The sequence below is a fragment of the Phalacrocorax carbo genome, chromosome 7, assembly GCF_963921805.1.
Source record: "Phalacrocorax carbo chromosome 7, bPhaCar2.1, whole genome shotgun sequence".
Taxonomy (NCBI): domain Eukaryota; kingdom Metazoa; phylum Chordata; class Aves; order Suliformes; family Phalacrocoracidae; genus Phalacrocorax; species Phalacrocorax carbo.
In genome coordinates this window covers 14293598-14316876 of record NC_087519.1, presented here as the reverse complement: position 1 = coordinate 14316876, position 23279 = coordinate 14293598, and the positions used below count along the sequence as shown (strand labels likewise).

Here is a 23279-nt window from a genome sequence, read left to right as displayed (position 1 = left end):
TGCACTCGGTTGTAGGAATAATTTTGGTTGCAATAAACCCCTATAAACAGTTGCCAATATATGGAGATGCTATTATCCATGCGTATAGTGGGCAAAACATGGGGGACATGGATCCACATATATTTGCTGTCGCAGAAGAAGCATACAAGCAAATGGCAAGGTTTAGTATGTTGTTTAATGTCCATAAATAAAATTTGAAATCTGGTGGCAGTCAGTGTTAATTGTAATTTATTTTCACTCCGTATGTGCCACTGGCTATTAAGAATACTTTTGAATGGGTAACTTAACTAAAGGAAGAGTAATTCCTTAACCTGCTGAGGAATTTGTAGAACTTGTAACTATTTTCATTCTTGATGAGGGGCAAAACGCTCTCTTAGCAGTGAATAGCAATGACATCAGCCTAGAGGTTACAATCAAAGAGGAGTAAAAGAGAAAAAGAGATGAAAGGGAACTGATATGAGAGTTGACCACAGTTGTGTTTTCATAATTTGTTTCATATATATCATTCTTACATTTATACATGCATTTTAGATGTGTCTGATTTAAACTGTCTGATTATTTGGTTTTAGAAATAACAAAAATCAGTCTATTGTAGTCAGTGGAGAATCGGGAGCTGGAAAGACTGTATCTGCAAGATACACTATGAGATACTTTGCCACTGTGAGTAAGTCAAGCAGCAATGCGCATGTGGAGGATAAAGTATTGGCATCCAATCCAATAACTGAGGTGAGTTTCAGAGAGTATTGCTCAAGTCTGTACTCATCTAGGAAAGAATTCTAAGAGCTGCTGAGTGTCTTTCTTTGAAATCTTTAGGGATGTTTTAGCTGCCTGAGTTACATATCTAAATTAGAAGTTTAGCCTCTGAACGTTACTGATGGAGAGAGGCAGTCAGCTTCAGGAACACCCAGGTTCTGCCTCATTTAGCAGTGGCTCTTTGGAGCCTTTAGAGTTTTATCTGACTACATCCTGTTAATTAAATGATGGGAAAACAATATTGAACAAGTTGTTTGTTTTTATTAATTGCAGTAGAAAATGGTTAAGATACCTTATGGTGGGAAAATGTAGTTTCTCTAATTCTCAGTTTATGTTGTGTTATACTATTTGACTTGAGGCTTATTTTCAAATTTGGGCCTTAAAATTTAAATTTCTCAGCTCAATGCTGAGGATGGTGCTTGAGCACCTGAGATTTCAGGAACTTGTAGTGAATCATGTTTTGAGAAAATTAATCTTATGAAAGATGCTAGTAAAACAAATTCTAAAAGTTTATAATTTTCATAGGCTGTTGGCAATGCAAAAACCACACGGAATGATAATAGCAGTCGATTTGGAAAATACACTGAAATTAGTTTTGATCAGAGTTACCAAATCATTGGAGCTAACATGAGAACATACCTGCTTGAGAAATCCAGAGTTGTCTTTCAGGTGGGTAGAAGTTAAAAGCCATCAATATCAGTATAGCTACTAATGTACCATCCTTTACTAGTGTCATAAAGATGATGTTATGTGAAGTATGTCTAATCAGCATTTGTTGTTTGTTTTTTTTTTTTTAAAATAGGAGCTAATGGTTTTTGTAATAAGAAACTAATTTATTCCATGTTCTTCCATATGTTAAGTGAAGGAGGTATCACAGGGACAATTCCCTGAAATAAGTGCAAGAAGTATTTAAGAAATGTATGACTTTCAGTCACAATAGTGCCCATTGTATCTGGAAAGGAACAGTGTATATAGGGCAGAGAGCATCTCAGTAACAAAGCGGCTGAAGATTTATAAGGCCAGGGCTTATTGCATGTGACTCATTACAGTGTCAGAATATAACTGTGGTGATCTTCTAAAGAAAGCATCTAATTTTGTAAAAATGCTTTTTACGAAGTTTTGCTTTTTAGTAGTATTGTAACTTTCTAAGTGCTATGAGAAATACTTCTATATATCTCCTGTTTGAAGGATGGTTTGGAAATAGTTTTCTGCATTACCACAGGGCAGCATTTCAGCTGGCACTCCTACACAGTTGTTCATTACAGTATTTGTCAGTTCTTATTAGTAGGTGGTTGTTCATGCTGAAGAAATTATTAGAGTAACAGCCTTGGGGAAAGAACTCAGCATGTTGGTAGTGGAAATGAAGTATACCTGAATTTATCACTTTCAAAGCTCTTGCTGAAGTCTACGATATGCCATTTTAATATTAGGCAATTTCTTTGCCAAACTATGTTGCAGCAGAATTTAGCCTTCAAGTACCATTATCTCTTTACAGTAGTGTTGAATATTGACTATTTTCTATTTGTTTGTGGTTTCAGTTTGGGGTTTGGTTTGGGTTTTTTTTGTTTCTGTAACGGTATTCTTTGCTTTAATTTACAGTCAGAGAATGAGAGAAACTACCATATATTTTATCAGTTGTGTGCATCTGCTATGCAACCTGAATTTAAGCATCTTAAATTGGGTAGGTCTCAAGAAAATTACCTATGCTTCGTTTTTGCCATGCAGGATATTGAAGATTGGATTTTCAAATACTAGGATGTTAAGTGCTTTATAGCATAAATCTCACAGGGTTACAATGAGACTTGCATTTTTAAGTCACTTAGCTATTAATCCTGCTTGTATTGAACTTGGTAGCAAATCCTTAGTAACTTGAATAGTGCATGATCAAGTACCTAAGTGTCTTTGAAAATCTTATCCTAATACTTTCTGTAGTGACAGATGCCGTAATGACAGTTTAGGGGCTTGATTCATTTATCTACGGAGAAGTTTTATTGCCACCTGGGAGAAGCAGACCTTAGGTATATGTTTACTCAGTCTTCATTCCTGTTTGTTAGATCAAGTATTAAGATAGCCAGGAATTGTATTAATACTTCTTTGTGTCAGCTTAACTGACTTAGGCACATGGATTTCTCTCAGAAAGAGGACCTCCAGCTCATTGCTGAAGAGCTGTCATCTGACAGCATCTTTAATTTTCTGGTGTTACAATAGTCTATAACAGATGGCTATCCCTAGTTCTGATTTTTCCATCATTACAAGTTTTGCTTCTTATCTATAGGAAGCGCAGAAGAATTTAACTACACAAGAATGGGTGGCAGCACAGTAATAGAAGGAGTTGATGACAGAGCAAATATGGTGGAGACTAAGAAGACATTTGCCTTACTGGGTAAATTCCTGGGGATAACTTTTCAATAGATTTAAAAATTGGGGTTTTTTTTTCTGAAAGAGTCAAAAGTGGATTGTTTCTGAAATGTCTAAAACATTAGTAGTAGCTACTAAAATAATTTGTTGCATAGCTTATCCACTGCACTGTTAGTCTGTTGTAAAAGTACTAAGCAAGAGCAAATGGCTGTTGACAATTGGTGTTCATTGTTAATGGTCAAAATCACTAAGGGCTGGACTCTTCTTGGCCTTTAAGCTAACATGCTCTGACAGAAGTGGAGTTGGAAGCTTCTTTGCCTGCATATGGCTTATGTGAAAGCCAAATCAGACTTGAGCTGGCACTTGGGGAGGTACAGGAATTTATGCTTAATCTCTCATCAGATCAGACAGGCAGAAAGTAGGCAGAGCCAGGGCTTTGCATAGTAGTCTGCAGAGATGCTATACAATTCTTGGCTACACAGCAAAGCAAGTAATCCAGCATTGTGCTATTTTAATTAATTGTACCCTTTCTGAGTATTTAAAATTATCAAGAATTATTTTTTTCTTTTAGGTCTGAAGGGGAATTTTCAGATGGATGTTTTTAAAATACTGGCAGCAATCCTACACTTAGGCAATGTGGAAATAACAGCTGTTGGAGATGAAAGATCATCCATCAGTGTAAGGAAGTACCTCATTCAGATACCAAAATTCTCTTTTATATTCTATGCCAAAATCCTTTAGCAATAGTTTTTCTTATATCTGGGGCTCAGAACAGCATTAAATCTAGGATATTAAACTTGAGAGATTTCTCCATTTTCATCTGTATAGAATTACAGCAAGCGTTCAGGCAAATCCTGTTTTGTGCCCAAGTTCAGAAAGTCTGAGCAAAAGACAAAGTGTGGATAAGACAACCCCACATCGAATTGATCCACAGCTGTTGGAAAAGCCTTTTGGGACTAACTGCAGGATACAGGAAACAGAGCATTGTCAAAACCACTCAGAATGTGTTCCGGCAAGCTATGCAAGTCTAAAAAGCAAGGACACCTAAACACAGACTAAAGTAACTTTTTCTTTCAGTGTCTTAAACCAAAGCATTTCATCCAGTCTCAGTTTTTCTGTCCTATACCAGTAGCTCCATCCGGTATGATTTGCTTTAGCTCTTCTTGATATTTTGCCAAACGAAGAAGTGAACAGAGCCCCTTGTCTGTGTAAAAACAGAAGTAATAGTTTGATGTCAGTGGTGCCAGGATTTCACTGTCTAGACAACAGTTAAAGTATTAAATGTAATCTAATAATATTTATTTATTTTCTTTAAAGCTGGAAGATAAACATCTCAATATATTCTGTGAACTTCTGGATTTAAACTGTGAGAAAATGGCACAATGGTTGTGCCACCGAAAGATTATCACTACCTCAGACACTGTAATAAAGCCAATGACAAGAGCTCAGGCTGTTAATGCAAGGGATGCTCTGGCAAAGAAGATCTATTCTCATGTATTTGACTTTATTGTGGAAAGTATTAACTGCGCTTTGCAGTTCCATGGCAAACAACATACTTTTATAGGTGTTTTGGACATTTATGGGTAAGAGTGTCTCTGGAAACAAATTTATTTTAAGTTGTGCCTTTTCTTTGGAGTAGATAAGAGCCACTTTTCAGTTTGTGCTGCTAATGAATTTGGAGGGGTTTGTTTTTAGTAAAAGGTCATAGTCATGTAAGTTCTTTAGCATCCAGAATAGTGGAAATATTTAGCAATTATAAATATTAGTATTTTTGGTGAATGAAGTTTAAATTTAACTTTTTATATGATACTTATAGATTTCTTTCTGGATCTTTTAGCTCTGTTTATCTGGTAACATTAACTTCTAGGGAAGTTTTGAAATGCCTTGGCATCTTCATTAGTCTTATGGCTATTTAATTTTCTTAGAAACATTGGGGTAGCTCCAAAGTCTTACAAGGATATTACCATTTGTATTTAAATGTCAAGGGATTTCTTTTTTTCTCATTTGACATGTGCTTCAGCTTTGAAACATTTGATGTGAACAGTTTTGAACAATTTTGCATCAATTATGCTAATGAAAAACTGCAGCAGCAATTTAACCTGGTATGTTCTTTTATTTGTTACAGTTCTTTATCTTATTTTGCTTCAGTTTTGAGATTATCAATAATGGATATTAGCAAATGCTATATATATTTGAGTAATGAATATTCGGGATAATGGCTGATTTTATTTTTATATATAAAAGTGCACATACACACACACATATATAAAAAAATGAAAATTTCTGAGTTTATTTTCTTACAAGACAGACATGTAGTATACTACAAAATATATAACTCTTTGTTTCTGTCTTATATATACAATCACAAGAATGCACATGCACGCATATATTTATTTTCTTCCTGGATTGTAACCTTACATTTCCATAACTTTCACATATCTAGCATGTCTTTAAACTTGAACAAGAAGAATACATGAAAGAAGATATCCCATGGACTTTAATAGACTTCTATGACAACCAGCCTGTCATTGACCTTATTGAAGCTAAAATGGGAATTTTAGAACTTCTGGATGAAGAGTGCTTGGTAATTGAAAAATTCTTCTATTTATAAGCTCCTAAAAAACTCTATAGATTTTTACAAGTTGAGCTTGTAATCCATATTTTGTCATTTTAAATGGGAAGTAGAGCTTTTTCCTCACAAAAGGAACATTAATGTTTGCCCTCTGTTTGTTAATTTTCATTGTAAGCCACTTAGTCTATTTTTATTTTATAAAATTAAGACCTAAAACTAGATTCTTACCTAGAGGCTGTGGATTAATGCATCCTGCCTTCTTCAAATAATTTGCTACAGAGAGCCACTGGCTAGTCTGAAAAGACAAAAACCAGTTTGTTCTCAGGCCTCATTACTCACTGAAGATGCTTTATTCAAACAGTATTTATTGATAGTAGGTGGTTTTGCTGGTTTTAACAGTCCAACAGAATTTTGTTAGAGATCGCCCTTTTTATTTTTACAGTTACCTCATGGAACAGATGAAAACTGGCTTCAAAAGCTATATAATAATTTTGTCAATAAAAATGTACTCTTTGAAAAGCCGAGGATGTCAAACACATCTTTCATCATTCAACACTTTGCTGATAAGGTAGAGTATAAACAACCCAGTATTATTTCACCCTGTTTCTATCAGTAGCTCATTCAGAAAAAACCCAAACTTAGTAAACAGAGGAAATACTAACCACACTTGATTGGAACTTCCATAAAATTGACCTTCAATACATAGTACTGTGTATTTATTGGTCATACTGCCCATAACATGCCATTTAAACATAAGAAGTGCTTAAGGTAATGAATTTGAGAGTATAAAAATAAATAATTAACTTAAAGAGGCAGAAAGATAGTACAATGTATAAATAAAATAGTTAAGATTGTAGTTTGTACACATTTTAGTCTCAGTTATTTACTGAGTAATGTAGTATTCCTTTTCTGGTATTTTGATTTGAAATCATAAAATAATGAAGAAGGGAGGAAAGAAATGCCTGATGAAGGCAGAAGGGAATTGCAGTTGATAGTGGATTCTGACAGTTTGTCCTGCCTCTGAATTTGCAGTATGGATGTATTTATGTTTGCCATAATGAAACTGGAAAAAGCAGAGTTTCAGCCATCATGTTTAAGACTAATAAAGAGTTGTTGGACACCACAGCTTAGAGAGTAAAAATCATTGTTTTGCTGAATGTTCATGTTTTGCTGAAAAGTTAATGATTTCACCCATTTGCACAGGTAGAATACAAATGTGAAGGATTTCTGGAAAAAAACAGAGATACAGTACATGAAGTATTGACTGAAATCTTGAAAGAGAGCAAGGTTTGTCAACAATCAGTAGTGATTAATTTTCCAAATACCTGATTTTTCTGGAGTTCATTCAGATGTGATTTTAAAAGATTTGTTCTGATAAAAACATTTTTTAACAGGTTGAATTTGTTTTTGTCTTAATTTTTATTAATATTCTACAAGTGTGATTTTTTTTAAGTCAAAACAACATACAAGATGGAAAACCACAGCATTCAACTTTTTCATATATGTGTATTTATTTTGCTAGTTATGTTAGTAGTTTTTGTTGTTTTAATGTCTCCCTTGAAGAGCATTTTGGAATCCTTGAAACTGAACAATTCACCTTTTTTTTTTTTTTTTTTTTTTTAATAGTCATTACATGTGCCTTTGATAGGTAGTTTATCATTAGCAGCTGCCTTTGTTTGTTCTTCAGAAGAGATTAAGAGAATACCAGGGCAGGGAAAACATCAGATGTCTTATACATGCCTGCCACTTCCCATCTGCTTGAGGACCTTGTCCCTTTCAAGTCTACAGCTTTGAGGCTTCAGGATTACTATTAAGAAGCTAGCTTAATCTGAAAAAAAAAAACCAAACATATTCTTAATTTAAATGAAATATTTTGAAAATATAACCTTAAATGTTCTTATTTTTAACTGTGTTCTATATTTATGTCTATGTTTGCTCATATTGAAATAGCTATTTCACAGACAAAACGAGTGTTAAGTAGGCCTGCAAAAGCTAAGTGTTTCACAATAGACTCAGAATTGTTGCAACTGTTTTCTCAATTGTTGGTTGTTTGTGGCTTAAAGATCAGTTCCAAGCCCTGCAATACCTGACCTAATCATTAAGATGGATGGATGGGTTTGCATTTTACGTTATAGTAAATGTAATTTTTATTTAAATGTTATTATAGTTACACAGTATTTAACTGTGATTCTTTCACCACGCTTTTAGTTTCGTCTCTGTGCAAATTTCTTTCAAGACAATCCAGTGTCCATTTCACCTTTCAGTTCAACTATAAACATCAAATCTGCAAGACCTGTTCTCAAGTCCCCTAACAAACAGCTCCGTATGACTGTTGGCAGTAAGGTACTACATAAACGTGCTATTCCGTGATGTTCGTACTTTCAGGGAAGTGTACCGGGCTGTCTGAGACTGTGGTTTCTCTATTCTGTTACTATTCATGGACTATCCGGTTTTTAGTACAGCAAGATCCAGCCCCAGTGCAGTGCTCCAGGTCTGGGTATAACTAGGTGTGTTTGATTTATATGTAGGAGTGTTATATATATATATATATATATATATATATAAACCAGTCCTGCTGTTAGGTACAGCAGGACTGTTAGATTTCCTGCATTTAAGGTCTAAACCCTAAGAAACTCTCCCAGTGTCCAGCCAAAACCTAACAAAGAATTGAAAAACTAAGAATTTACTTTTTCCTTAGATGTAAATGTTTCATTAGCAAAACTGTTATGTCTATTTTCCAGTTCCGGAATTCTTTGTCTTTACTTATGGTGACACTCAGTGCAACCACCCCTCATTATGTACGATGTATAAAGCCAAATGATGAGAAGTTGCCTTTTGAGTAAGTATGTTAGTGGTGGTGTATTACCTTTAAAATTAAAAGAGTATTCTTCTATTTCACAGTAGCTACATGTCAGCAAGCTAAATTCTTATTGTTGAAAAACTTTCCACACAAAACATATTCTTCCTTTCAAGATAGCTGAAGTAAAATATACAGTCTTCTTACAAAAATAGAATAATTCAGTAATAGTTATTGATACCTTGAAAATTCTTCATTATCCTAAAATGTTTTGACTCAGAATGACTCAGATATTAGTGGTTTTGTATTAACAATTTTAGGGAAAAGGCTGTCCACCTTTGATTTAAGTTGGTGGATATTTTGTTTAGGTCTGTTTGCTCTTTTACAGTATGGATTAGCACCAATTCATATTTAAGAAATAAAAGCCATTGCCATTTTCTTTGTGAACTTCCCTTTTGTCCACAGAAATATTTAGAAGAGCTTTAGAAGTCAGAAAAGGTGTGAGCAGTGTTGAACATAGCCTTGTCTTCTTCCCACAATTTTATATCATCTTAATCTTATAATACAATCATATATGCGAGATAGGTTGCATAATTCCTGCTTACAGTTAGTGGTTATCAAGCTAGACATAGGAGTTAACCTTGATGCAGCTATTGGTCTGGTTTGTGGGCAGGTATGTGGAATGTATTTTCAGTTATACAGCTTTTAGCTAGAAGGTAGTGTAATGACAAATGAAATAAAAGCTTTTTTCATATCTGAGGAGGAGGGAAGAGGCAAACTTTGACTCTAAATTAGTTTTTAAAAATGTGTTAAGTTACTTTCTTGAAGCCAGACAAAATCTATCTATGCAAAACATGTTACAAATGGCACTGTTTCACTATCACCTCATTATTTTGTGTAATAGCAATGAGGAAGAAAATAGCTTGGGTAGTATAAAAACGTGTCTGAATTAGACTAGAAGAACTTACCGTAAGTTTGTGAAAGAACAAAGAGTCATCTGTCAGCCACAGGGTTCTCTTAGCTAGTACTGGATCGACACTGTAGCATAGTGTTCTGTGGGCCCATCAGCTCTGGTCCAGAATTGGAAAGGGTCTTTCCATGCCTTGTGTTGATAATCTTGAACCCAGATACTCATGTGTAAATCCTGGTTTATTAGTAAGCAGTGTGCTAAAGAGTACCTAGAGAGACTGCTGCAGGAATTTATTTCTGTGTATGTTTTGCGCTGCGGGAGGCATGATTCTTTGCCACTTATTGATATGAGCTTTCACAGTTAATATTGAAAAGGAACAGGACTTTTCAGAAGAGAAAAATAAATATAGTCTTCCTTTTGTTTTGAGGCAGAAAAAGAAAACCCAGATACTCCCTATCACATATTAAAAAAACAAGACACCATATAAGAAGTAGGGAGCCCTGCATCCTACAGGCAGAAATAGAAATTCAGCTAGTAGAATGGCTATAATTATTATAGCATGCCAAACACAGCAAAAATGTGAAATATAACTCTGCTTTCTTAGGTTTGATTCAAAAAGAGTGGCTCAGCAACTGCGAGCATGTGGTGTTTTGGAAACAATTCGGATTAGTGCACAGAGCTACCCATCCAGGTAGGGATAGCAGTGGGTCTCCATATGTCAAAAAATACTTAGGTGTCTCTTAAATGAATTGCATTTGCTAACTTCTTATTTTCCAGGTGGACTTACATTGAGTTTTTCAGCCGTTACAGCATTCTTATGTCACAGCAGGAACTCTCCATAAACGATAAAAAGCAGATTTGCAAGATTGTTTTGCAGCGGCTAATCCAGGTTAGTTCGTATGCACTGACCCGTTATGTATTAAAGCTCTCTTTTGCCAGGAGTAGTATCTCACTCCTCATATAGGAAAGATATTTACATTATTACTATCTTACCTAATTTAGTGTGTTGCACATAGGCTTGTGAGTTGAATAACCTTGTGTTGAGACAGTCACAATGTGGCTGTAGACAGATGATTTAACCTCTCCATGCTTAGTATCTTCATTTATGAAACGAAAGATATTCGGCCTATATAAACCAGTGAACAGTAAATGGTATACATTTGTCAAGTATTAGAAGTTTACACATATGTGAGGGCTTTTGATGGTGGAATGCAGCATACTGGAGAACTGTTCTAAAAATCTGCTTTTTTGCATATTGCTCCTATTTGTTAGACAAGTCTGTGGTGATGAGCCTGGTCCAAGTCAAACCAGCAATTCAAGGCAGCATGTCAGGACTGAGTTCAGACTCAGGGATGCCGAAGACCAAACATAGGCATACTTGCCAACATAGCTCCAGCACAGGCCAAGGGTGGGAGCCTGAGCTTAAAAGCAGCTTCCCCCCTGAGTTTTTGCTCATATAGCTTGCTGATTCAAGGCCAGACGTGCACCAAAAGATAGCTTTGAGCCCAAGGAACCGGTCTTGTAGGAGGTGGTGAAGAGGTTGCTTTCCAAATCATCCTTTTAATGTGAGATCACTAGAGTGTGATTTTTGGATGTAATTCTCTGGTTCTTTTCTGCTAAGTGGAGTTCCCCCCCATATACTCCTATCTACAAAGGAGGCAGAAAGGTTTTTCTTATTTAGCAAGATCATGTCATTTCAGAAGAGCTTGCCTGAAGTGACAATTTGTAAAGGAAGAGTGTCTGGTCTACAATAATAAACTAAAAACTTAATATACGTATTGTTTTCTTTTTCAGGATCGTAACCAATATCAGTTTGGGAGAACAAAAATTTTCTTCAGAGCAGGACAGGTTGCTTACTTAGAAAAACTGCGATCAGATAAACTGAGACACGCATGCATCATGATCCAAAAGAGTGTTCGAGGCTGGTTGCAGCGGAAGAAATTCCTTCACATAAAACAAGCAGCTATTATAATACAGCAGTATTTCCGGGGGCAGCGGACTGTACGGTACTTTTGGCTGATAAACAAATTTGCTATTAGGGCATGCCTGGAGGGATATAGAAGGTCAAACTGATGCCCAACACTAATTTGGAAGTGTCATTTTTATGAAAGAGCAATTCAGATTGTATTTCTATTTCCTCTTAATTGTAATTATGGACTTGAAAATGTCCAAGTTATTGGGCTGATATGAGGAAAAGACTCTAGCAGATTTCAAATGTTGTCTGTCAGATTCCTGAGAGCTCAGTCCTTAGCTAATGATGTTGGCTTGGGCTTAATGCTTAGCTTCAGAGCTAGAGAAGACATCCAGTAGCAGAAAGGAAAAGCAAGGGTCTACAAATTAGTGTGTACAAATTATCACGAGGAATTATGCAGCAGAGAAATTGCACCAGTCACTCACAGAGCAGACTGATAGGAAGACGGCTCTATGCAGGCTTTGGAATTTTCAGAAATAGACCATCAGAGCAATTGCTTATGGAACAGATTTCAGAGATTGTGGATAATTCCCCCTCTTTCACTTCGAAGACAAAGGTGTGTTTTAGATAGTGGATGCCTGTTTTCAGTATCTTCTTTTCTGTGTGTGTGATTTGACTGACCGAGGGAACAGTATGAGAAATGTAATATGACCTAAGTAAACTTTATTTTCCTTTGAATTAAGGCAAGCTATAACTGCAAGAACTCTGAAGCAAACATGGGCAGCTATAATTATTCAGAAATACTGTCGGGGTTACCTGGTCCGTAGAGTTTGCCAGCTCATCCATGTGGCTGCTGTAACTATTCAAGCTTATACAAGAGGATTTCTAGCACGAAAAAAATATCAGAAGGTACAGCCTATCAAAAATTTTATTTCAGTAACTGAAAACAGGTATTGCTCTATAAGAAAGATGGAGACAAGGACAATGATCTCTAATAATTTACCTTTTGCATGTCTGGCTCTCTTATATTTTATTTTTATATTGTTACTATAAAAATACTGATACACAGTAGCTTGGATCTAATCTCTGAGCTACCAAGAACTCTGTCAGGTTTATATTTGATGCAGATCATTTAGTGTCATTACTACAGTGGTTCAAATGTGTCTGCGGTCCAGGTATTTCAGTATTTTGATACTTCCATGAAAAGCCTTGTCATTACCAGTGTATGTAGATTCACAGAATGTTGTAATTGATGCTGATTGAGATGTAGATAATTACAGAGAGATGTTAATATTTTATTTTAAAGGTGCTCAAAGAACATAAGGCTGTGATCCTTCAGAAATATGCCCGTGCATGGCTTGCCAGGCGCAGATTTCAGAATATTCGGCGGTTTGTATTGAATATCCAGCTTTCATACAGAGTTCAGCGACTGCAGAAAAAGATAGAAGAACAGGTGAGGGATGCCAGTCAGTTTTATGTTTTGTACTAATTTTTTTGTCATACCTGTTTTATTCAGAGCTCTCATGTTGACTAGAGTCTTATGTGAATTACAATATTCATACTTTACTTGACAGTACAGGAGAATATGTAAGGGATGTGGTCCTTTATTATAAACCACTAGTATTCTTCCTACCTCCAGGGCAGGAAGAATCATCCAGGGTTTCCTTATATTTTTGGATTAGTTGTGCCAATGAGAAAAGTCTGCGATTAACTTTTTTTTTTTTTTTTTTTTTACTATTTTTTAAGTGGTCTATTCAATCTCAGGATGGGGTTACATTTATTAGGGTGAATGATGTGTGGAATACTGCTCTGGTGCAACATATTTAGTAACTTTGGGAATTTGATATTATGTTTATTTTGCAGCTTTTTTTGAAAGCCATACCAGCCAAACCATCTTTAAGATGGCAGCTTTAATCTAATTGATGTAAACAATCTTTGTTTTAAATAGTCATGACTGATATGGGATGGTGAACAGAAACAGGTCGGGTGCTTCCTTCAAAATTCCATTAAACAGTTTCAAGTGTGCAGTTTTCTGTTTTCTTTTAACCTGCCTTGCTCGTTGTAGAGTAGAGAAAATCATGGTTTGCTGGAACGATTGACCAATCTGGCTTCAACTCATATGAATGACATGGATACAATTCAGAAACTCGAATTAGATCTTGGAAAGTTAACTGCTCAAAAGAGAACATATGAAGAGAAAGGGAAAAAATTTAAAGAGGACAGTGAACAGGTAAATTTTAATTGGCATCTGGGTGCTTTTATTTAGTTTAAACAATTATTTCAGTTACTGGATTTATCAAATGGATGATTTGAGAGTTACTAAGTAACTCCACTTTAGCGGGGGTGACAGGGAAGGAAGGGAGTCCATATATGTTTATTAAAGCATACGACCTTCTGTGACCTGTTTCTTCCTCCTTTGTAATTTGTATGTTATTCTTACTTTTTGTGTGTACAGAAAATCTTAAAACTTGAGAATCAGAATAAAGAATTACAAGAACAGAAAGAGACCTTAGAAATAAAGCTCCAAGAAAAAACTGATGAAATGAAAGGTACTAAAAACTAAAAAAGGTTATAAAGGAGTTATAAAGGAGTTATAGTGGGGGAAACTGGGGGGAAAAAAGTGGAGAAAAGTTGTAAAGTCAGGTTTTCAGCAAAGGTAAATGACTTCTGTTCTAAAAAAAGCAATATAAATGTTGAATGTACAGTAAATTTAAAGTTGCTCCTAAGCTTCTCTTGCTTAGAATGTGTAGTGCAAATGCATTTAATTTAATAATTAAATTCATTCTTTCAGTAGGAAAAGCTGTCCTCCTAGTATCTTTCCTGTCTCATATGCATGCAATCCATCAAAGTGTCACTTTGTCCTTGGTTCCTTTCATATACAGCTTTTATGAATCTAATTTCAAAGGTCACAGGCAGCACATGAGATCAGGTATACTTAGATGAATAACACTCTGGTGTTTCAGAACCTTTGTATTCTACAGCATTACTTGTAAAATTTGCTGTGATATTTTTTGGCACTTGAGAGGGTAATTTCAGCCTTAAAAAATGTGAAGGATTGATTATTGAAACAAAACTTCTCATTGTGGTCATACTGTTTTAATAAATGCACATAACTGCCTTACGGTCTTTGAAATATTGAAATATTTTTTGACAGAGAAAATGGATGACCTCATGAAGCAACTCTTCAGTGAAGTGCAAAAAGAAGAAAATCAGAGAATGTATGGAATCTCAATCTTATAGCTTTGAAATAGCATTCATTTTTCTTTTTCCTTGCCTTTCTTTCTCCTGCTGTAAATGTTTAATGTTCACATCACTTATGAATCTGTCAGTGTTCTTGGACATTCATGCTAGTACGGAAGTACTTCATGTACAGTTGAGAAAAAGCATGTGCTTGCTTGTGTGTCAGTCACATGCAGGAAATTATATTGTAGACTTGAGACTGCTTTTGCGGTTTCCTGTCTTTTCATGTGTCTTCTGAAAATTGAAAGGCAAGCCGGATCATAATGGTTCATTTGGAGATATCCTCAGAATTCAGTCAGGGCTGGAAAAGCAGCTAATGGCTATACCAGTCAGAATTCCTGTGAAGTGACTATTAAAGGACAGAATTGAAAGATTCGGCTTGGACAAAAGCAGTGTTTGTAAAGGACATTTGGCTAAAAATATAGGGGAAATTTTTTTTCCCCTGTGGTATTTCATTTGAAGTATGAAGAATCTTATTATTTAACAATAAATGGTTGATGCTTTGCAGCATGCTTTTCTCAGATCAGGTGTTTATTTCTCAGCAACTCTCTTCCAGTATGAGACAGAGAACATTTCATACCAGATAAATGCTGTTCTCTGAAGCGTGAAGAGTGCAATCAGTCACTGTTCCTGAGGGTTGGAAGCTGTGTGGTGTTTCAGCTCAGCCTGATTTTGGCTGCAAATAACTTACACTATACTAAGAGGACTTCTTTGCTATTTTTGCTGCTTTGCCCATGAGCTATATTATGTTGGAAGCCAGTTCCTTCCAGCGGGGACTAGTAGAAAATTGAAAGCTTCTTGCAGTGTTTTACTGAGAAAGACACATGGCTTTCTGTTGCTGTGTCCTTGTTCAGTGCTCACTGTGGCCATAAATGTAGCAGAAAGCTGCTTAAGTAGGCTAACTCTCAAAGAGTTAGAGAATTAGCCTTTAAATGGAAAAACCTCAGTTTTGCTATGAATTCAGACCAAATATTTGAATTAGATGTTGGGAAGCCTAGGGACATTCTCATCCCATTATCATCCATTTTGTAGATTGATTCTGAGGATGTCAGATAGCAACTTCTGAATGTAGGAAAGTAAAACCACCTTTTTGTTGTCTTGTTTAGGATACTTGAGAAAAATTTCCAAAATCAGAAGCAGGACTATGAAAAGGAGATTGAATTGCTCAAGGGAGAAATTAAGATTCTGAAAGAAGAAAAAACTCAGCTACAACATCAAATTCAGCAAGAAATTGTCATTCAAGATGGCTTGAAAATGGAAGTAGGACAACTTACAAAACAAGCGCGGGTAAAGTATGACACATTTCATTTTGGAGTCTTTGCTAGATAAAGCAAGTAGGGAAGTGGGTGCTTTTTTATAGATTATCTTCACTAATTTTTTTATCTCCAATGCATTTTTAGAAGAAGTTGTAGTTAATAAGCTGTAGTTCATGCACCACTATGTGCATTGTTTTCATGTAGTGCACAATACAAGTAAGTTACTGCTCACAGAAATAAGTACGTTTTGAAAAGCAATTGTGCCTGAATATTTATACATTTAAATGTGTGGATCTTTTTTTCTTTACTTTTCCAAGAAAGTTTTAGTTTCTTAGGGGATTTTTCATAAATATAGTTGTTAAACTGAACCTGAAAATCGTACTCTCGTGTAAAGTCACATGTTTTTCTCTGAGTCCATTCCATGACACAAACATATGTTTTCACTACATCACATTACAGTTCTGCTCTTATGCCTGAGAACCAGATGCTTTAAACAGAACACATTTTAAGCCTTTTACCATATGAACTTGCTCTTAATTATAATTTAGGATTTAAATGATACTCAGCCCTTGTCATTCACTCCTTGTCTCAGTCTATAAATTTTGTCTGATTTAGAAAATACCTGAATTGCAAAAGGAAATTGAACTGCTGCAGACACAAAAATTGGATGTTGAAAAGCAGGCCCAGTCACAGAAGCGAGAATTGAGGGGTAAGCTACATACTAGATAATTCATAGAATTTACCAACTACAGTGTGAACCAGGCCAGTTTAAATCAATTTCTTCGATGTTAGTTTTGACAAAAACCCAGTTCTCTTTACCATCCCATAGTGGTTTCATTCTATTCATACATTTACTTGCAAGGGGAAAAAAAAAACCCAACAGGTTAGTTTTATAAAGTAATCACTGAATACTGACATCTGGGGTACCCCTTTGAAGGAACTTGGATTCCAAACACCTCTCCTTTGTGGTTAAAAATCAATACTAATAACTTAAACTTCACTTAGAATTTAACAAGTAGCTTGTAGAGACCCAAGAATATGGAAACAATATGTTATCTAGCTTTCATTCATCCTGTCTTTAGCCTTAGGTCCAATAAATGTCAAATATGCTTAAATAACTTGCTGACTTGGGTTCTCTTTGGGAAAAGGTACTTAATAAGAAGCACTACCATTGTGCACTTTGTTTGATGCTAACAATGTTGTAGAGAAAACCTGTATCTGCAGCATTTAATGTAGTAACCTAGCACTAGATGACAAGTCATCTATACAACTCTAGCAGTTTTCCAGATTCAGAACAGAAAGATGTAACTTTGCATTGAAAGTTTGATGTGTTTAGAAAAAAAACAGTATTCATGGTATACCCATATAGTGTACCTTACATGTCCAAAAGTAGAACTAAGTTCCTCGTCATATTCTTGAAGTAAATCAGATATATTTACTGAGTACCTGGAAAGAACCTTGTATATTTAGGAAGAAGCTGGCTTGATTTTTATAATCAAACTTAATTTGAAACACGTGGAGAAACTTATTCATGTAATAAACTTTGTTTTTTCCAGAAAAGATGTCAGAAGTTACAAAACAGCTTCTTGAAAGTTATGATTTTGAACATATAAGAAGCAGGTAATTTTGTTCTGAGGTCTCTTTTAAAAAGCTTAAGAAATGCATTTTGTTCACCTGCACACTAATGATACTGCCTTGTATTCTAGACTCTCTATGGAGGACTTGGAACATTTAAATGAGGATGGAGAACTGTGGTTTGCTTACGAGGGCTTGAAAAAAGCTACAAGGTCCGTTCAGTTCTTCAATATTTTCATAACTCCTAGCTGTGATCTAGAAAATAAACAGAAAGATCAGTGAGTAACTAATTTGATAGTGCAATACTGAACCTCTGTTTAAGAAATGAACAAGCATTATGTTATATAACTGGCTGATCAGCTTAAAATCACTTTAATCAACTTCTACTATGTCAGTGAGGTAAGTGTTTATGCATTAGGGAAATGTATTCCCTCTCGTATATCATGCATTACTTTCAACTCCCTTTATGCGCAGATGATGTAACAGAATGTCTGCATGTTATCCACTGTACTTTGTTTTCACTTTATATTGAACTTGACTCATTGCATTGAGGGCGTACTACATCTGCCACGTTCTTTCTCCTTTTTTTTAACAGAGTATTGGAAAGTCATTTCCAGTCTCAGAAAGAAATATATGAAAAGGAGATTGAAGGTTTGAGCTTTAAAGTTGAACATCTTAGTCAAGATATTAATCATCTACAAAAACTATTTCGAGAGGAAAATGACATAAATGATGGTATTCGACTTGAAGTTAGCAGGCTAACTTCAGAAAATCTGGTAAGATCAAGGTGTAGTAAGGCGAAGTATGTTTTGTTACTTAGTAATACAATCCAAATATATGTGTGGCACAAAGCCCTCAAAATCTTACGGTCATGTCCTTGAAATATCAAGGCTCAAACAGATAGGGCCATCTAAGATTACACATCCATACAGACTTTTTTTCCTGCATGCTGGGGTAGTGATGCTAGGAGGCAGCCAACTTTACTGTCCAAGTATACGGCTTGTTGGGGCAGCCTCACAGAGGCTTCTTCCCTTTTCTCTTCCGTAAACCTTAACTGATATTTGATTCTAATCACAGAATGCCAAAATATCATTTCACAAACTCTGACTTGGTGTGTAGTGCAGACACAGGCTTTAGCATCTGCTGTTGATAGCTGGGGAGACACTGAGAGTCTTTAGAATGTGTGTGAACCCTTGTATGCTTATATGGCTGAATATTCAGATTTTATAAAAGATGTTTTGAACTTCAAAATGATGCTAGGATGTCCATTGCTGAGCTCATACGACTGCTTTTTGCAGTTTTGCAACAATGCGAGGGACTTTTGAGGGGTATAATGATTTCTACAGATATGTAGCTTTATACTGGAAGTCATGGAAAAACAAATATTTAAGTTTTTTATTTACACAGAATTTTAACTAAAAAGTGAATCAGAGGTTTAGCAATGACCAGGAAGTTAGCTCACCATATCTTTTTTAATACCTACGTAAGTTAAACTTCTTGTCCGATAATTAAAAAAAATAGTTATTTTTTGGTCAGGTCATATATTTTTCTGATGGAACACTTTCTGTGTTTCAGACTTAATGAAAAGCAGTTTTGTGATACCATAACTTTGTTTTGGTCAGTATTACAATAGTGCTACTGGGTCTGTCTGTGATGGAGTTAACTTTCATTGTAGCAATCTGTGTGATGCTGCATTTTGGATTTGTGGGTAGAACAGTATTGGTAACACAAGAGTGTTTTGGCTGTTGCTGAACAGAGCTTGCACAGGGTCAAGGCTTTCTCTTTTTCCTACTCTGCCCCACCTCAGCAAATTAAGCTGGGGGTGGGCAAGAAGTTGGAAGGGCACACAGCCCTGAAAGCTGACCTGAGCTGACCAGAAGGATGTCCCCTACCATATAATGTCATGCTCAGCTATAAAAACAGAAGTAGAGGAAAAGAAAGGGGGTGTTTGGCTTTATCTTGGCTTTATGTTGGCTTTATCTTGACCCAGATGTTTTCTTGCTTCTGCTCTTCCTATTCTCTTCCCTGTTCTGCTGGGGTGGGGAGTAGGGGAGGAGTGAGCATCTCTGTGGGTGCTTGGTTGCTGGCCAGATGGGGTCAACCTACAGCAACCAGCTTCAATTTTCATTGTACTGAGGCATGCAAGTTCAGAATTTAATTACTTCATTTTTTTCCTCTGTTGTGAGAGGACAGAAATTAGCATCTTTTTCTCAGAAGCCTCTTTAAAGCTATTTCTGTCTCAGGTTGCCATGTTCTACGATTTGGTAGTGAAAAACCAGATACCTGTGGGATTTATGGTGGCGACATATTTGTGGAGTTCTGAGGCTCTCCCCACCAGAGGGCAACTAAGCGTAGGAAGTTGCTAACAAATTGCAGGCAAGGCTTAAGAGTCTAATAATTTAGTACTGTGTAAAACATATCTAATACAAGGAAGTGCTATTATTCCAGAAGATAGTATATACCATATTATTCTTCTGCTGAGTGAAAAATATCTAAAGAAATATTTTCAAAACAAAGTTACTAAAATTGAAAATCTAAGGAAAAGTTACTAATAATGTTATTTCTAAAAAATTATTTTGTAACATAATAAGTTTTTTTCCAATGTTTATTGAGCTAGGGAAATGAAAGCCACTGTGCAATTTCCCTTGAACTAGAACAGAAGAATGGTACTACTGGGCCAGTCCAAACATTTAGTTAGCTCACTATTTCATTTTTAAGAGTGGCCAGTAGCAGATGCCTCCAGGAAAGTTAAACAAGTTAGGCAAACAGGTAGCATATGCCCTCACAGTGTCCCCCCAGTCTTTGACTATTTGCAGTTAAAGGTATTCCGGTGTCCTAGTAACTGTTGCAGACATTTGATAAGAAGGAAGGTGCTGAAATACATAAATATCCTTTTTCTCTAAAAGGTGATCCCAGATCTTAAACAGCAAGTTTCTGAACTTGAAAATAAAAAATCAGATCTTGAAAACCGTCTTCATGAACAAACTGTAAAGCTGAAAGGTAAAGTACCAGTATGGTCCCTAGTCTTACAGTTGTTTAAGATGAACATGATGAATTCCCTGTATTTGAATTTTTAAAAGTTGAAGTAATATTACATGATAATTTCATTGCCTTATTCCTTAATTTCTTGCTAGTAAAATGTAAGAAATATGATGAAAAAATGTGTGATGTAGTTTATATCTCTATTATTAAAGAACAAAATATATGCAAGTGGGTGTATTTTTTCTTTTTTTAACCTTTTTCAGGTAATTCAGTTCTATGGTTTGGATGTCTGCAAGTGTATTCAGTAGGGATCACTTAAGAATGTATGTAATGGAGTATGCCCTTTGGAAATAATAAAAAATGAAAGATGTTTTGGAACATAAGGCATACTCTATGAGGTGGACTTCAGAGGGTGTTGAAAAATTCAGAGTGGGAGACAGAGGGAAAAGTTCTTGCTTCATTTGCTTATTTGGAAGTTCTTCTCAGTTTAGGAAAGCATACTTTGCTGAGGTTTCTGAGTCTCTCTAACTGTAGTGTCTTCCTAAACAGTTGATTAAAAATTTGCAAGTAGTTTTACTGCCAAATGCAAGAAGTTAGTAGTGTCAAAATTCCCTATCCCGTACAATCTTCTGTGTGGTGTGAGTAGTCAGATATTTCTGTCATACATTATCCGGTATGTCATTCAATTTCATTAGATGAAACAAAATTATGAGTGTGAGAGATTTAGTAAATACTAGTACAGAACAGTAAGCAAATGTGATTTTGTTGTTTTTCTTTTGTTTTGGGTTTTGTTGCTAATTATTATGGAAAAAATGAAAGACATGTCTAATCGGCTGCATTACGAGCTGGAAGGGGATAGAACACAAAGACGGTAAATTTTTTTTTTTAATGTAATAAATGTAATTGCCATGAGCTGGGGTAACAAAGTCACTTAAACTCTTTAAAGTACCATATCCAATATAAGATTTGCCTTACAGCCTTGTGTACAGTTAATAAGTAGTGGACAAGTATGATACAAATATGCTTTAACAAAAGAAGAATAAGAGACAAAGCTTCCTATCTATCTATTCTTAGAACAAATGAGGAACAGAATGAGATAGACACAAAAGAGAGACTGAAAGTCACAACCCAAGAAATTGAGGGGCTGAGAAATGGTTTGTTGCAAGATGAAATCCAGGATGAAGTAAAAAGCAAGATAAAGCAAGAAACAACTCGACTTACTGTGGAAAATATGGTGAGGAAATGAAACTGTCATTAAGAAACTGTACCTGAAATGCAGGATAAAAAGAAAGAAATCACAGCTTCATGGTATGGGCAGGATGTTTTCTCAGTTCACTGGGGGAGAGAAAAGATATGAAGATTTCATGTTTCTTCCACCAAACACAAGTAAAAGCACATCATAGAGCTCTTTGATTGGGGCAATAACATGTAGCAGTGGAATACATTCTTTAATTGTGGTTGCTCTGAACTCACTGACTTTGATTATTACAGGATCTTGAAGAAAAACTAGACATGAAAGACAGAATAATAAAAAAATTGGAGGATCAGATCAAAACTCTTACCAAGACTATCGAAAAAAGTAAGATATTGTTATGTAGTTTTGGTTGGGGGTTTTTGTTTGTTTTTAAATACAGATTTGGATGTTCAGTGTGTGTTTGAAGGAAAGTATATTTAAAAAAAAGAAAAAGGTAGGATTTGGGGTGAGGTTAGAAATTTTAAAACCTCAGAAAAAAAGTGCCAGGGAACCATCAACAGAAATTATATGAAAGCCCTTTCCTGTACTTTTTTCCCAGCTAAATAATAGATGCATGTGGGACCTAGACTATATGATAAAAGATTAAGCTAGGGGCGTCAGGTTCTGTCAATAAAAGTTAATACACACCCTCACCCAAACTGTCTCTGAGCCAACAGAATGTTAGTTTTGCAGCACATGAGTCGTTCCTCCCATGACCTCCAAATAGTGGATGGTTCCTGATTTGAAATTAGTTTGTACAAAACTCTTATATAGCAAGTAATACACTTCAAAACAGGGCAGAGGTGACTAATGTTGAGCTGTGTTGTTGCTGTTTGTCTTATTAGTGCAAGAAATTCCACTGAATCCAGTGAAACTAATAACATTAATTATGTTATTTAACTCATAACACTTGGAACTGTAAGCTAAGAACATTATTGTGAACAGGGCCCATACTTGGTTACAAAGGAAACTGCATTTCTCCAATAGTTTGTTCTAACATGAATGTTAGCTTAGCTGTTTACCTGCAGGTAACAGTGCTTTTGTGTTTGACAGCTGAAGCTCATGTGCCAACATTGTCCAAAGAGTACATTGGAATGATGGAGTACAAAAAAGAGGATGAAGAAAGGATCATTCAAAATCTGATCCTCGGTATTTTAGTAACACTTCGAATTTTATCAGTAGTCAATGATATTCAGTGTAGAACACTGCAAGAAAAACTATTTCACTTATGTTCAAAGTTGCCTTTTCCCCCCACTCTTTTACTACCAATATGACTTGGAGTCTTTATATTGCTCTTTTTCTACTGCCAGTCATTTCAAATATAGATGTGCTTTATCTGCATAAAAATAATTTGTCTGACTCTATAATGCTGACTCTATTATCTTTCTTATTATTTATTCACTTATAAAGCTATAAATCTCAAGAGCACTCCAGGGACTTGAATTTACTTTCTTCCTGGTCATCTACTAAGTCTGTAAGTCATTGGGCTTATATCCGTGTGTGATGGATTACTCTCCTGTCTGTCCTTTCCATATCATTCTCTTCACTGAAGGGAACTGTACTTTCATGTTTCTTTTGTAGAGGAATTTTTTCCTTCCTCTGAGTAATTTTACAATATCGATCTTACTGACAAACCAGCCTTTTGCATTAGCTCAACAAATTTTCTGTGTACATTAGAACCATTATAAAC

At 35.5% G+C, this 23279-nt stretch overlaps 1 protein-coding gene across 5 annotated transcripts in view; it reads left to right on the top strand.

Annotated features, from left to right (window-relative positions):
- Positions 1-23279, top strand: part of MYO5C (myosin VC) — a 36674-nt gene that overhangs the window by 5557 nt on the left and 7838 nt on the right. For 2 of the 5 annotated variants that reach the window (XM_064456421.1, XM_064456423.1), the window contains exons 4-34: positions 16-160; positions 570-726; positions 1279-1422; positions 2353-2434; positions 3029-3136; positions 3683-3789; positions 4429-4694; positions 5132-5213; positions 5555-5695; positions 6126-6251; positions 6887-6970; positions 7892-8026; positions 8425-8522; positions 9995-10081; positions 10168-10279; positions 11185-11396; positions 12046-12211; positions 12609-12755; positions 13368-13532; positions 13758-13851; positions 14457-14520; positions 15649-15829; positions 16414-16507; positions 17355-17418; positions 17505-17585; positions 17969-18149; positions 20280-20373; positions 21175-21226; positions 21430-21589; positions 21847-21934; positions 22643-22738. In XM_064456421.1, the coding sequence (XP_064312491.1) occupies positions 16-160; positions 570-726; positions 1279-1422; positions 2353-2434; positions 3029-3136; positions 3683-3789; positions 4429-4694; positions 5132-5213; positions 5555-5695; positions 6126-6251; positions 6887-6970; positions 7892-8026; positions 8425-8522; positions 9995-10081; positions 10168-10279; positions 11185-11396; positions 12046-12211; positions 12609-12755; positions 13368-13532; positions 13758-13851; positions 14457-14520; positions 15649-15829; positions 16414-16507; positions 17355-17418; positions 17505-17585; positions 17969-18149; positions 20280-20373; positions 21175-21226; positions 21430-21589; positions 21847-21934; positions 22643-22738 (3813 nt within the window). Of the gene's footprint in view, positions 1-15; positions 166-569; positions 727-1278; positions 1423-2352; positions 2435-3028; positions 3137-3682; positions 3790-4428; positions 4695-5131; positions 5214-5554; positions 5696-6125; positions 6252-6886; positions 6971-7891; positions 8027-8424; positions 8523-9994; positions 10082-10167; positions 10280-11184; positions 11397-12045; positions 12212-12608; positions 12756-13367; positions 13533-13757; positions 13852-14456; positions 14521-15648; positions 15830-16413; positions 16508-17354; positions 17419-17504; positions 17586-17968; positions 18150-20279; positions 20374-21174; positions 21227-21429; positions 21590-21846; positions 21935-22642; positions 22739-22999; positions 23064-23279 lie in introns of those variants that run through there. The other 3 variants (XM_064456426.1, XM_064456422.1, XM_064456424.1) reach the window with 3 other exon arrangements.